Raw genomic sequence first — 13,158 nt, 5'->3', positions numbered from 1 at the left:
TGCTGTGACTTAAAACGGAGGAGACTATAAGACACTCTCTTACAATGATTGCAGGAGGATGTTATTGTACGTGGCAATATTTATCAGGCGAATCATTTATCAGGAAAAAGATCCCCACAGGAAAGACAGTGATAAGTGATCTTATGTGTAAATTAATGCACAGATGAGATGAGGTGGGGAAAAGCGTGACTGACGGTCACAGTGACTCCCCTAACAGGCACATTTCAAACTTTGTTCGTAGAGTTGTATCCACTGTTCCTATAAAGTGATATATATTTCAAATTAATAAATTATCTGCTGTTTTTTTTTAAAACTATGGACACAGTCTATATTTTAACAAAGCTATTACAACTGTGAATTATATAGACTGATTCAAATAGCTTCATCATCCATAACTGCTGTATCCAGGCAAGCTGTGCAGGGTCTTGGCCCAATCCCACCCACCACCAGGGTTGTTTGTTTACGTCCTAAAAAAAATAGTTGAGTCACCATTTAATTTATTTATCAGAAAAATAGTACGTTTACGTTTACATTGGATGTGTATCATTCATTTTAAAATCAAAAAGAATGAGGGATTTGTTTGTACCCTCTGGATGTCAGGAAGATACAGAGATCACTCCCAGCAGTGAAATGAATGCGCTGACTAAAAGACACACAAGACACCATAGGTACAACATGCAATCTCCACACTCACAGGCATATTATCAATCAGACTGAAACACTGCATCACTGTGCTGCTTCCCGCTTAAATCATGATTTCTGTGACTTATTATTGAACCATTATTTATAGTCTGACATTACACAGACTGCAGCTGTGCCTCTGGCATATATTTCTGATGACTGTTTAATTCCAGAAATGGTCCCCTGCCTTTGTACTGACATCTTTAATAAACACAGCAGCTATCAGTCCTTTTCTTTCTTTCCTTCTGTCAACTGCCATCCCGCTCACAGAGCGACGTGTACGCCAGCATTCACGAGCGCTTTGCGATGGCTATTTCTGATTAATTGTGGAAGTGTGGCAGGTTGGATTACTCGGCTTGAGAGACGGGTACACATTCCTAAGGTCATTGTGATTCGTAAATGGGAAGTCATGTGCAGTCGTGCATGTGCTCAGTTTTATCATTTTGATTATTGCTTACACTCCCTCGTTTGAATGTGAGTAAACTTTCAGGATGACTCTTTTGCCCTCCTGTGTGTGACATGCCCCCACATGCATAAAATTAAAGAAGCATGGTAAAAATTGATTGAGCAAGCGCAATATTTTGGTCAGATAACCTCAGACTCACATTCCCTCGATTCAGTTAAATAATCCTTGTCGAACTGGGCAAACAAGAAGCAGCCTCATCTGCACTTGCCATAAATTGGTAGAAATGCTCTTAAAACATCAATTTCCATATGGATATGGGGCTTGGACCCACTCCTGGATGTGTGAAAGCATATTAAAAAAGAAGTGCAATTTCAGAGTCTCATCTGCAAGCTTTTTCAAGAGCACCATAAGAGCTGTCATTACACATCGCCATTGAATTATAGCAGTGTTCTTTATAGTGGCTATATGACTAATTCATCATATGTAGCCTATGTGTAATGTAAACCATGTCTGTATGATATTTTATACCAACACTGAACCTTGGAATGTTTGAATTATTATTATTATTAGTTTGTTGTTGTTTTTTAATCAACAACCCCTCTTAAAAAATGTTTACAAAAATATACTAAAGCCAAAAAACTTTGGAGCTTGCACAGTCAACAGCTTTATTTATCCAGAAACCTAAGTCTCAGAGTTTTTTTTTTAAATCATCCATGTCTATAAAATTGTGTACAACTGATCTAAAGTTTACATGAGGTGCAAATATTTTGACTCCCCATTTTCATAAACAAGCATCTTTTTGTGAAATCTTATATTATTGTATTTATAGATAATGGTACAAATGATAATGATTTTAGACACATTACACCCAAACAAAATCATTGTAATTTCTCCCTGTGCTGGAACGGCCTGAATTCTTTACTTTTTTTCATAAACACTAACAAGCTGATGATGATGAAATCCTCATGCACTGCTCTGAGTTTCCAATTGGTCCAATCAGTACATAATGTCCATGGATTCTCCAGAATTAACTGCAACAATCAGTTAAAAATAAAATCGTCCTCTGTTTGTTACATGTTTATTCATTCTCTTTCTGCCGTTGCACGGAGGATAATTACCATATAACTATATTTTGGCCTCGAGTGGGACTTTGAACATCCCTTGCAGTGTGCGACATGATGATTAATGAATTATTTGCCAAAAGACGTTCTGAGCTTTGCATCTGTATATAAACTGGAACTTTGCCATTTCCAAAGTGTTCATGAACACACCTTTAATTTTGGGCCCAGTTCACCTGCCACTTGCTGAGTACTCTGCACTGATTGGCTTATTCACTCCTCTGTAGCAGCAGTCACACTGTGTGTCATTGTGTGTGGTGCAGATATTTGACTATTGCCGCTCATTGTCCCTGATGAAGGAGTTGCTTGATGCTGCTTGATCTGACAGTTTCATCTTGTGCTGCTTAATAATGAAATCACAAATCATTTGCGTGGTGCATTCGCTTGACTTCCGGAGCTGGTTAATGTGTGGTGTCAGGCCCGAAGCTGAATTTTAAGTGACTGCCGTCAACTAAGTAGTATCTGGAGACATGTGTCTGCTGTTGTGTTGCTTTGGCTGTCTTTTACTGCTGGCATGTTGTTGTTGGTTTTTCTTTACGGTGATTGTGTTCTGAGTGAGGCTGCTTGTTGGTCGTTGTTAGAAGTGTAACTTATTAGTTTCTGCATGCTGGATTCTCACATTTTCAGTTTGCTCTACTTCTTGATCTCTTGTGTTTTCACTTGTATAGTTATCTGTTTGTATTAGTAGCTCCTGAGCTAATTTCTATCGACACTGCCATGCAGGTGTTTACACTGATGCCTCTGCTCATAGGTAATTGTCTCATGTGTTAAAGTATGCCTCTCCCTCGAGGCGTTTGAGTGTTTTTCAATGTTTCCTCATGCCTGCTGTGCTGGAATTGCATTGTTTAATTCAATTGTCGATGTAGTTTTATTTACAACCAACATGACAGCAGCTTCACTGAGAAACAACAAACAATCCCACATGATCAAGTATATGTGACAGTCGGAGAAAAAAAAATGTTGGCAAAGCTCAAAAATTCAAGTCAACTGACTTGTCTAAAATTTTAAGTTTGATAACCAAACCTGATTGCTAAGAAGTCAATTTGTGGGGATTTGTCCTGGTATGCAAGCTGGCCAGTACACCACTGAGTGTGTTGTTTCCCAAAAGTAATTGTGTCGGAGGTGATACACATTCAAACCAACAGACTCACTTTCAAAAGCTATCATTCAGACGGATCAATTCAGGATCAAAATGAATGATTCACATTTAGATTTAAACAATTCATATTCACTTCCTGGCACAAGATTTATTCCAGATGTGAAATGACATCGTTGAAACAATAGTTTAGTAGCAGTGGTGCACTTTAAATTTTGCAAACTGTTATCATTCTGTGAATCTTTGACTTTTGTATTGCCTAAAGCAAAGTTTGCATTTTGGTTTTTGTAATTTCTTTATTATTGAGTGACTGAAGTTATGCGAGTCGAGGTCCAAAACATATGGATGATAATCGTTTTAATTTAATTTTGTTCCTGATTCTATTATTCTGTTTTACTCAAACCTATGAGCCTTTTCCATCAACTTGAACTGTATGACCTTTTATTAAAACCTTATTTTGTTTATTTTACTTGTATCCAACAAAATTATCCAACTTGGAATAATGTTCTACCACAATCAATCAAAACACTTTCTGTAATATATTACATTCATTTTGAATCCAAGTATAGTTGAGAGCATGCTAAATACATGGATTAGACATTAGAAATGACCTTCCCCAGTTGAGTTTAGTTCAGTTCTTGGTAACTCCTCAGTTTGCACAATACAATACACACAACCTGACAATAATTACTTACAAGGTAGCAAAAACCAAATCTCTCCTTGTGCTGGTTAGAGGTCTTTATATGTCGTCTGCGGCTGTCACATGGTTTTACTCTAAATCTTATTCAATAATGCTCATTTTTCTCCATCACACTTAAAATATATTCAGTTGTTAAAAAGTTAAATACTGTAATGATAGTTTTACTCTGTACCTATTGTGGCTGTGCCCAACCTGAAGCATCCAAATATTAAGTAGCCTAATATGAGGTAGACAATAAGACATCATGTGACATTGCATAAGATTAAAGGTATAGGAAAGCACCTCAATGTGCTGATACGTCTGTCTGTGATTTTTCAGTTTGTCTATGTTGAATGTGCCTGAGAACAGGACTGAAAATGGCATGTGCAAGTTGTAAACTAATTGATATTCTGACACATTTTTTTTTGCATGTTCGGGGAAAAGGGAAACAACTTCTTTGATGAATGAAGTTATGTTTTTTCAGTTGTAGAATCAGAAGTTGGAAGTGCTGTGAAGAACATGAACATCATGTTCCTACTGAGAAACACATGGGCTAATTTGAAACTGCAACACGTTTGGCAAAAAAAATTAAAATCTGTTTTCATACAATCAGTTCTCACTGCTGGGGTGGGAAGTGGCTGTTAACCTCATTTGTTTGCACCAAGCTCATCTCCCTCGGTGTGTGTGTGTTTTTTTAAAGTAATATTTTCAAAGTCTTTGAAAGAAGACAACCTAGATTTTCTTTGTTCACTTTGTGTGAATGCAGATTGTTCCAACAATTATAAAGCACTAAGATGACAAATATAAAAAGCTGCATTTTTCATTGATTTTTGAGAAAGTGAACTCTCCTCCAGCTTCATAACATTTATGGGAAACATGTAAAACAAACTAATCTTTTTTATCCTGAGGGCTGGTCAAAGTCCATCAATAAGACAGACATCATTGATGCAAGGTGACGATGAGTGTGTTATTTTCGGTGCATGTTTTAGAGTACTTTAGAGTAACTGTTATTACTATACTATTACATATAAAGTATAAATACAAATTGGCTTGCAAAATTAATCTTAAACTTTGAACCTTTCCACATTTTGCCACAACTCGATTAAATCAGGCCTTTATGGAAGAGTGGCAAGAAGAAAGCCATTGTTGAAACAAAGCCAGAAGAAATCTTGTTTGCAAATATGTGGAGGACATTGCTCTAATTTTTATTTATTTTTTTTTATAACATTTTGGCCTAAATGCATTGCACCATGTGTGGCAGAAAACTAGCACGGCGACCCACCCTGAACACACCATCCTCACTGTGAGACATGGTGGCGGCATCATTACGCTGTGGGAATGTTTTTCTTCAGGTGGGACAGGGAGACGGCTCAGAGTTGATGGGACGATGGCTGGAGCCAAATACGGGACAGTGGTGTCCACTGTAAAATAAGGTTAAAACAATTTAATCATTAGGCTTTAGAAGTTGAAGCGTGTAATGGAAAGTTGGCACAGAAACTGTTTGGACAATGCAGCAAAACAAATTGAAATTAAAAAATACATTTCAAAAAGTTTTTTAATCGTTCCAGTTGGAGGTGTTTTTCTAATAGCTTCTCTTCTTATTTTCCCTATATCGTAAAGATTAGAACCCATGTGGCACTAGCCACATGAATTGTTTATTGCTGGGCTTTCTGCTGTCACTCACTTCACTAAATGCTATTATAGAAGTTCCGATTAGGAGCAGGTCAGCTCAGAATATGTCAAGATGTGCCGTTCACAGTTTTTATTAGGGTGTAAAATAAATAAATAAATAAATTCAGGCAGCAAAAACAACTTTTTCTCCAGGTATGAACTCAATTTAATTTCTGTACATGAAAATAATGATAACCAATAACCTCTCAGGTCCGGTCGGTCCGACAGCATGAGGCTGCGGTCGCTCCTGCGCCTCGCTGACTAATTGTTATTCCAGCCATCAGTGGAGATAGGCTGTTAAAATTGACTGGAGCAGAGGTCAGGGAGAGAGACTTCACTGTACGGTGGTGATGATGAGGAGCAGGAGTGTTCATGTCTTATTTAGTTTTGTTTACTTTTAAAAGTGTTGCCTTATTAGTGAAACTTCATCCAAACAGCCACAATTAATAATCTTCCTTTAAAAAAAAACCCCCAAAAAAACCCTGAATGAATGATGAATATATCTATTTTTTTCTTGTTTCGACTTTCAGTTCCAGAGTTCAATTTGCATTCTCAAATAGTGCTTTCACCTTGTCAAAAGACAAAAAGAGCCATGCTTTTATGTGCAGCACATTGTGAGATCCACAGTTGTAATATGTTATATCAGATAAAATTATTTGATTCAGAGCAACGTTTTACACTTGAATACTCTGCTTCTAATCCAATTTTGGGACACCGTTTGGCAGAATAATTTTTTTTTTTTTTAAATCCCTCCATTGAACAAGAAGCTGTTTACCTTCAGATGAACACTGAGTACCACCTGATAATGGAAGAATAAATAACTGAAAGTGCCGATAGCAAATTCTACATCTCTTTTAGAAAGAAATCAGGCCCACATTCAAACAAGACATGCCATCAGATTCTCCAGGATTAGCATAAGAAAATGGAGGAGAAATGAAAAAGACAAGTTTTAAGTTTTGGAAAGGAAAGAACATGTGAATAAAGATGACATTAAAATGGATTAATGGTTGAAACTTCCACTGAATGTTCTGTGGAGAATCTCACAATCAGTTAAGAGGTGCAAGCTGAACTAAAGCCTGGAAGGTGAACTATGTGAGGTTAAATGAAGCCAAGCTACACAATATGTTTTAAATAAAAAAAGCCTGACTGTACATTTCTGTGATTAACTTCCTGTAGCTCATCTAAATGCATAAATGCATTGTTAATTCTCTCTTGCAGAAGCTTATCGGTGCAGAGTTTTCAAAAACCGTGACTTAAAAAAGCCAGAATAATGGAAATACTCCGTTAAATTCAAATATTTTGCTTTCACCTTGATCTCTTTTGATAGTTTCCAGGTAATTCCTGGATGGCAAATCCTTGTGCTCACAAGGTCATATAATCATATAGAAGTGCCTGTTTGTGTCGGTATTCTCTTTCACATTAAGAGAAATGAAATATTGAGCTTCTTGAGTTTTCTTTTTACATTAATTCATTTTGTCCTCGATGCACCTCATGCTTTCTTGCATCAGGGTTTGTTAAAGACGCTTTGAAATGTGCCTTGTCTGAGACAAATCAGGTGTGTTAATATAGCCCACAACCAATGCTGGGGCTTGTATTCTTTTGAGCCATGCCCCCAAGTCAGTAATTAACCTTAAATAAAATCAGCCTCTCCTAATGAAAAACAAGCCACTGGTTATTCACAGCTTTATCTCGCTGCAAAATCCCTCTCTAATCCCCCCCCCCCCCCCCCCCCCCCCCCCCCCCCCCCAACATCTCCTGGCATATTGGTGGCTAGGTGGAGGTGGGCAGCTTTTTAAGTGTGATAGATGGAGTTTAGTTTCAGGCGGCTGCTGCTGCAGCTTCCCTCTCTGACCCAGCCGTCCCCGGAGAGCCGGGGATAAGTCAGAGCCGTAATGTAGTTCAGCTGAAAAGCCTTTTGTTGTAGTTGTTCAATCTGTATTCACAAGACGTGCAAGCAAGCCACCTCTACTTGATCGGTTTTTCGGGCTAATTCGTCGACTCGGTGAATCATGTTCATTTGTGTTTGGATTGAATTAACAATAATTCAACAAAGAAGAGGTGTTTGACCAATTACAGTTTCTTTTCCAAAAGAAGGCAAAACTAGGGGGGAATCTTTATGCTGCAATGATCGGGACACAAAAGTGCATTGAAAAAGCAAGCCAACGGACAATCAGTACCTCTGCCTCCCTGTAGGGTACAGCACTGAGCAAACAGTAACATTAAAGTAGTGACTGTTGAACAGGTGCAGTGTTGTCAACCATTCAAAAAAATGTCAGTGTCACACCAGAATGTTTTCAAAATAATTTGATTTACACAAAAAACACCTTGTGAGGAGCTAATATGAGCATGCCAAAGCTGTAGGCAGCAGTGTAACAAGAAGCGTATAGCTGTGCTAGCCAATCGTGATCCTGGAAAAAACATGACAACAACAACAATGAATTGACAGTGGTGATGACATGAAGTTTTCCCACCAGCGAGCAATTAATTTGTTAAATTTTTTTTGTTGAACACCAAAATATTTGCTAGTATGTGCTTGTCCACAGTCTTGATAATTAATTTTTTTTAAGTGCAATGTAGTTCAACAAAGAAGTGGAAGTTAACAAATGTAATGCAGTTGAGAATGGTCCTAAAATCCTGAGAAATTGCACATCTTGCACATTTATCCAGTGAACTAACAAAAAGTGACGGCTTTTGGGACAAAATTGTCTCTTAGTCTGGATGTTCTTCTTCTTGCACAACTGGACAGCCTGCCCAAGGGTAGCCTGTGAAACAGTTTATATCCAGGACATGTTTCATTCTTTTTTTTTGTGACTGTTTTTGGCTCTGCTCAGAAAACAAGTGGGTTAAAGGAGGCCAGAGAGCAGCTGTGATCTTCTCTGATCCTCTGCAAAGCCCTGATAGTAGTAGAACTCTTCCAACTATTGTCTTTGTTGATTTTGATAAATGACAACATTGTCAACAATCCACATTTCTATAAAATGAAGAAATTATTATAGTGATTCATTTGATTTATTATGTTCAACCATCAATGACAAAGGAGAGCAGTAGGCTTCAGTTGTGAAGCCAAAAACCTTTTCATTGAATGATATCGATGTATTAACTGTCACCTGAGAAAAAGTAATCCTTTGCCTTTGGTTCTGCTGTTGACAATGATATCTTTCATTTAAAACCTACTTTAAACCACTTTGGTGAGTGGAAGTCTGTTTCCCACACATACACAAGGTGTAGTTTCAGGACATCAACGTACCTTGTGATTTGAAATATATGTCAAACCAAAACAGCATTGTCATTTTCAACTTGTTGATCTGGATCTGTACAGAATTTTCAGTATTTCTAAACTCTTACAAAATTGAATATTGAAAGCTTTTTATGATCTTACTGTAATTTATCTCTCACAACTTGCCTTCAGTACCTTCAGAGACCATCTATGAGTTGCAGCCGACATGTTGGGAATTACAGCACTAGAGAATGACTCCACTGTCTGGTGAGTCAGATCAGCTTTTTTACCTCCCTGCAGTTTGTGTTCACAGGTCTACAGCCATGTTGGCAAAATGTAATGCATGAAAAGACGAACCCGTCATTCCTGTGATCATTGAGGTATTTCTGACCACTATTTCAGATTACTGATGAATTGCCATAAACAAATTACCGTTGAGTCACTCCCAACACCATGGCTATCACCAGTTGGTGGCGTTGGCCCAATCAACAAATGAGTTTTTGGTGGCGTGGTCACTCACTGCCATTATTTGTCTGTGCTTGGAGGTCTTTCCAACAAGTGAAGGGGCTAGAGCTGATCTCGGCTGAGTATGGACACAGGCAGGTTACACCCTGGAGCAAACACACTCGCATGCACACGTCTGTCAGCAGGCCCAGAGTCAAACACGTTTACTAACCACACCTAAAAGCTCATTATTAAACTCTGAAATCAGACTGTATTGTTGACATTGTGTGATAAAGATTACAAGTAACTTTTGGAGAGAAAAAAAACAAAAAACAAAATTTAAAGTCAGTCCTTGCACTGTGTGCCTCTGAGCTACAGAATGTGGCCAGTTTACATTCCAAATGCACTTCTGTATATTCAGCAGTTGGATAACCTTTCTTTTTTCTATATTCAGGCTAACCTTGATAACAGTTGGCATGAAAGAAAACTGGAAAAGGAGCAACTAGCTACAACAGTTAGTTTTTATTATTGTAGCTGTTTGGAGGTTGTACACCCTCTTCACTTCAGCACTGAAAATGACAAACTGACAAAAGGCTGCATAATGTATTTGCTACAGGTAACTGATAATGATTGAGTTTGTTTTTGTTTTTTTTGCATGATCTGAATCTGTACAACAAAGATGTGCATAGAATCGCTCTTCACATATTTATCCAGACATGCAATGTATTTTTTGAAGGTTTTGAACTGTGTGTGTTAATCAGAATCCACTTTTTGAAGAATTTCACCAGCTGTAATCAGAGAGCTTCAGGAGGAGTGTGATAGCAGGAATAATCTGGGGCTCTGTCGGACGTAAAAGAAAAGTGGTAAAACAATTAATTACTTAATGAAAGCACATTTTTCGGACGTGTTTTAATTGAGCCACATGCTGATGTAGTGGTTATTCTCTGTAGACACTAAACAAGATAATGCTATACGGAAGGTTTTTTGTAATTGAAATTAATATGGGTGGTACAGAAATTAATTCAGATGATACAATAAGCTTTAGTTGAAAGCCATCACTGCAGCAACAAAGCATGTTTAGCTTGAGAACAAACTAGTATGATCTACACAACTCTTGTTATTGGTTGGTTTCTTCTTCTTCTTCTTATTATTATTATTACAAATCCTACTGTATTAAGCAAAGAAGAAAAATGGACATGTGAATGTAATGGTTATGAGAGGCTTCATTAGCACCCATATTGCACATGCTGGATGTGCAATGGCTTGAGGAAGTTCCAGAGCCGGCCGTCCTTCCAGCACTCACAAATTCATGAGGCTGTGCTATTGATTTAAACAGGTGTAAAGGGCCTTCTCCTGCCCAGGAAATCTAATCATGTCAGAGGGCCACCGGGTTATTGCACAAGACACTGTCGCCAGAGCCATCGGACACTTTTTTTTATGTCAAGGGGCTGGACAATATACATTTTTACCCTCGTCTTATATTTCTTGGGAGAAATGGACTGAAGATCCATGATGGATTCCTGAGAGAATTCTACCAGTCCCGACTAAAGCGCTCCACCCCTCAAAAAAAAAAAAAAGGTTAATAAGTACATTTTATTCTTAGAAATATCTACGAGGTGCTTGAACGTGCGCTGAATTCACATTCATCTCAGTGTTCTTGTAATATATTCAGGATCTGTGCTCATCCTCACTGAGAAATCCAATGATAGAGGTCTTTACTCTGTTGACTAAGCTAATTAAGTAAAAAAAACAACAACAACAACTCTGTTTTATAATCAAAACAGCACTGCGGTGAACTTCAGCTAAACTTGAAGCATGTTTCCTCAAGACCTCATTTCAGTCAAAGTTTACCTCAACAAGTCATTTAAGGTCTGCGTTGTGTTGCGTGTGTGCAGAAAGAGGGAAGTGGGGAGGAGTTCTGAAAGGTGGGCATGCTCATTCTAATTTCAGTCCCTTTTGTGAATGGCTGATTATCACAATCTGAAGCTTACATCCAGAGGGAACAGCAGCTTTAAGTGCTTCAGACGGAGTGAAAGACGAGGGGGAAAGAGTCGGCATGGCCCAGAAAAACAACCGTAAGTTGACGCTCCTCATTTCATACCTGCTTTTGTTTTGTTTTGTTTTTAAGTTGTTTTGTTGATTAAGAGCAAACGTTCTAATAAGGCAGCTGGGGTGTAAATGAATGGCACTACTAACATGCCTAGATGACATATAACCCAATTCACTGAAGCAAAAGTCTTCAGTTGTTGCTGCCTCGGGGTTTCACCTGGCTTTGGTTTTTAGCATTACCGCATTTTGGGTCTAATTGCATTGCATCCCACGATGTCTTGCTCCGGATATCTTAAAGTAATGATGGCCTAATAACTTTAATTGTGATTTTCACCTCAGGTTGCATATGCAAATGCGAGGTTTTAAATTTATGTGGAATAGAATCCAGTTATAGTGACAAAAGGTCAGAATCAGTGAGCGGTACATTGATTATTATTCTTTTCTCAACATGTTACATGAGCATATTGAGCCTATTGTGAAATCCAGCAGGAATTTCTGATTGCAACAACAGGCAGATTAGTCTCACTGTGCTCTCTACCCTCCCCCACATCCATGTCTTTCTCTCCCTCTCTCCAACCTGCAGTTCAATTCTCCATCCGAGAATACCGACCTTCAGATCAACGTGCTGTCCTGTCACTGTTCCGTGATGGGATACTTGAAAACGTATACCCAGCTTTCTTTAAGGCCATGAGCCACCCAGACCACGTTGGCATTGCCCTGAGCATTTCCATGGCTGGTTACGTGCTGGGAGGAAGCTCCTACTTCCAAGGTCTGCTGTTTGGCTGCGCCTGGGCTGGCCTTATTTACTACTGCTGCTATGACATCTACGAGGGCTACATGATGAGACGGCTCAGCACAGACATGGCCGACATTCAAGCTGGCTACCTGGAAAACCCAGATAACGGTTTCTGGGTGGCAGAGGCGGAAGTCAATGGCCAATCGCAGGTGGTGGGGATGGTGGCGGTGACGGGAAAGAGGGTGGAGGAAGAAGCCGAGAGGTTTGACGACTGGAACGGGGGAGTAATCGAAGGAGGCTCCGACTTTGGGGAAGACGCTGGAGACGGAAGCTATGGCGAGGTGTCTCATCTGGTTGTGGTGTTCCCGTGGCGCCGCAAAAGCCTTGGTTCAGAGTTGACACGGAAGGCCTCGGATTTCTGCAAAGAGCGAGGCTTTGCACGGCTCGTCCTGGACGTGAGCTCGCCGCAGACGGGAGCCATTTCCTTGTACCAGAAGTCTGGCTTTGTTCAGACTGCAACCCACTGCAACACCCACACTAATCGCTGGTTCTCCAGATTAGCCAGAATAAATGTGATGCGAATGGAGAAGCTAATTTAAACAGAAATGGACTTTTAGTACCAGATACAACCTCAGAAGATTATACGGCACATTCTAAATATCTCAGTTATGTTATACGTTCTATCTCATTTGATGCCAAAACTCTTATGTCATGTGATATCCGGTAATGTCTCGCAATCATAGTAAATTCAATAAACTTCATGTTTTTTTCTTTCTTTTTTTCCTTTCCAAAAACTAGCATTAATGGTCCAAGTTTTCGTGTATTTCTTCTACCCTTGATGTATTATGTATACACCTGCACCCATGACAATCCATTACTCTGAAAGGTGGAGAACAATGAGAAAATGATTCAGCTTCTGTGAATGGTCATTAAGTAATTTGCAAAAAGATAAATCTCAATGTGATACTTTGTTAAAAGTATGATTGGACATTATACATATTCACATTCGATTATCTATTGTTCGGCTGTCCACTAAAGAATATAAAATATCTGTGAGAAAG

The 13,158-nt window shown here is 38.9% G+C and overlaps 1 protein-coding gene across 1 annotated transcript; it reads left to right on the top strand.

Annotated features, from left to right (window-relative positions):
• Positions 1–11,368: 11,368 nt before the first annotated feature.
• LOC308130627 (N-acetyltransferase family 8 member 3) lies at positions 11,369–12,696 on the top strand (the record flags this gene model as incomplete). Its single annotated transcript, XM_080497040.1, has 2 exons — positions 11,369–11,387; positions 11,945–12,696. 2 exons carry the CDS (start codon positions 11,369–11,371, stop codon positions 12,694–12,696), a joined length of 771 nt encoding a protein of 256 aa, XP_080353166.1.
• Between the last annotated feature and the right edge of the window lie 462 nt (positions 12,697–13,158).

Source organism: Blennius ocellaris (genome assembly GCF_963422515.1).
Source record: "Blennius ocellaris genome assembly, chromosome: 5".
Taxonomy (NCBI): Eukaryota; Metazoa; Chordata; class Actinopteri; order Blenniiformes; family Blenniidae; genus Blennius; species Blennius ocellaris.
This window is presented reverse-complemented; position numbering and strand designations above follow the sequence as displayed.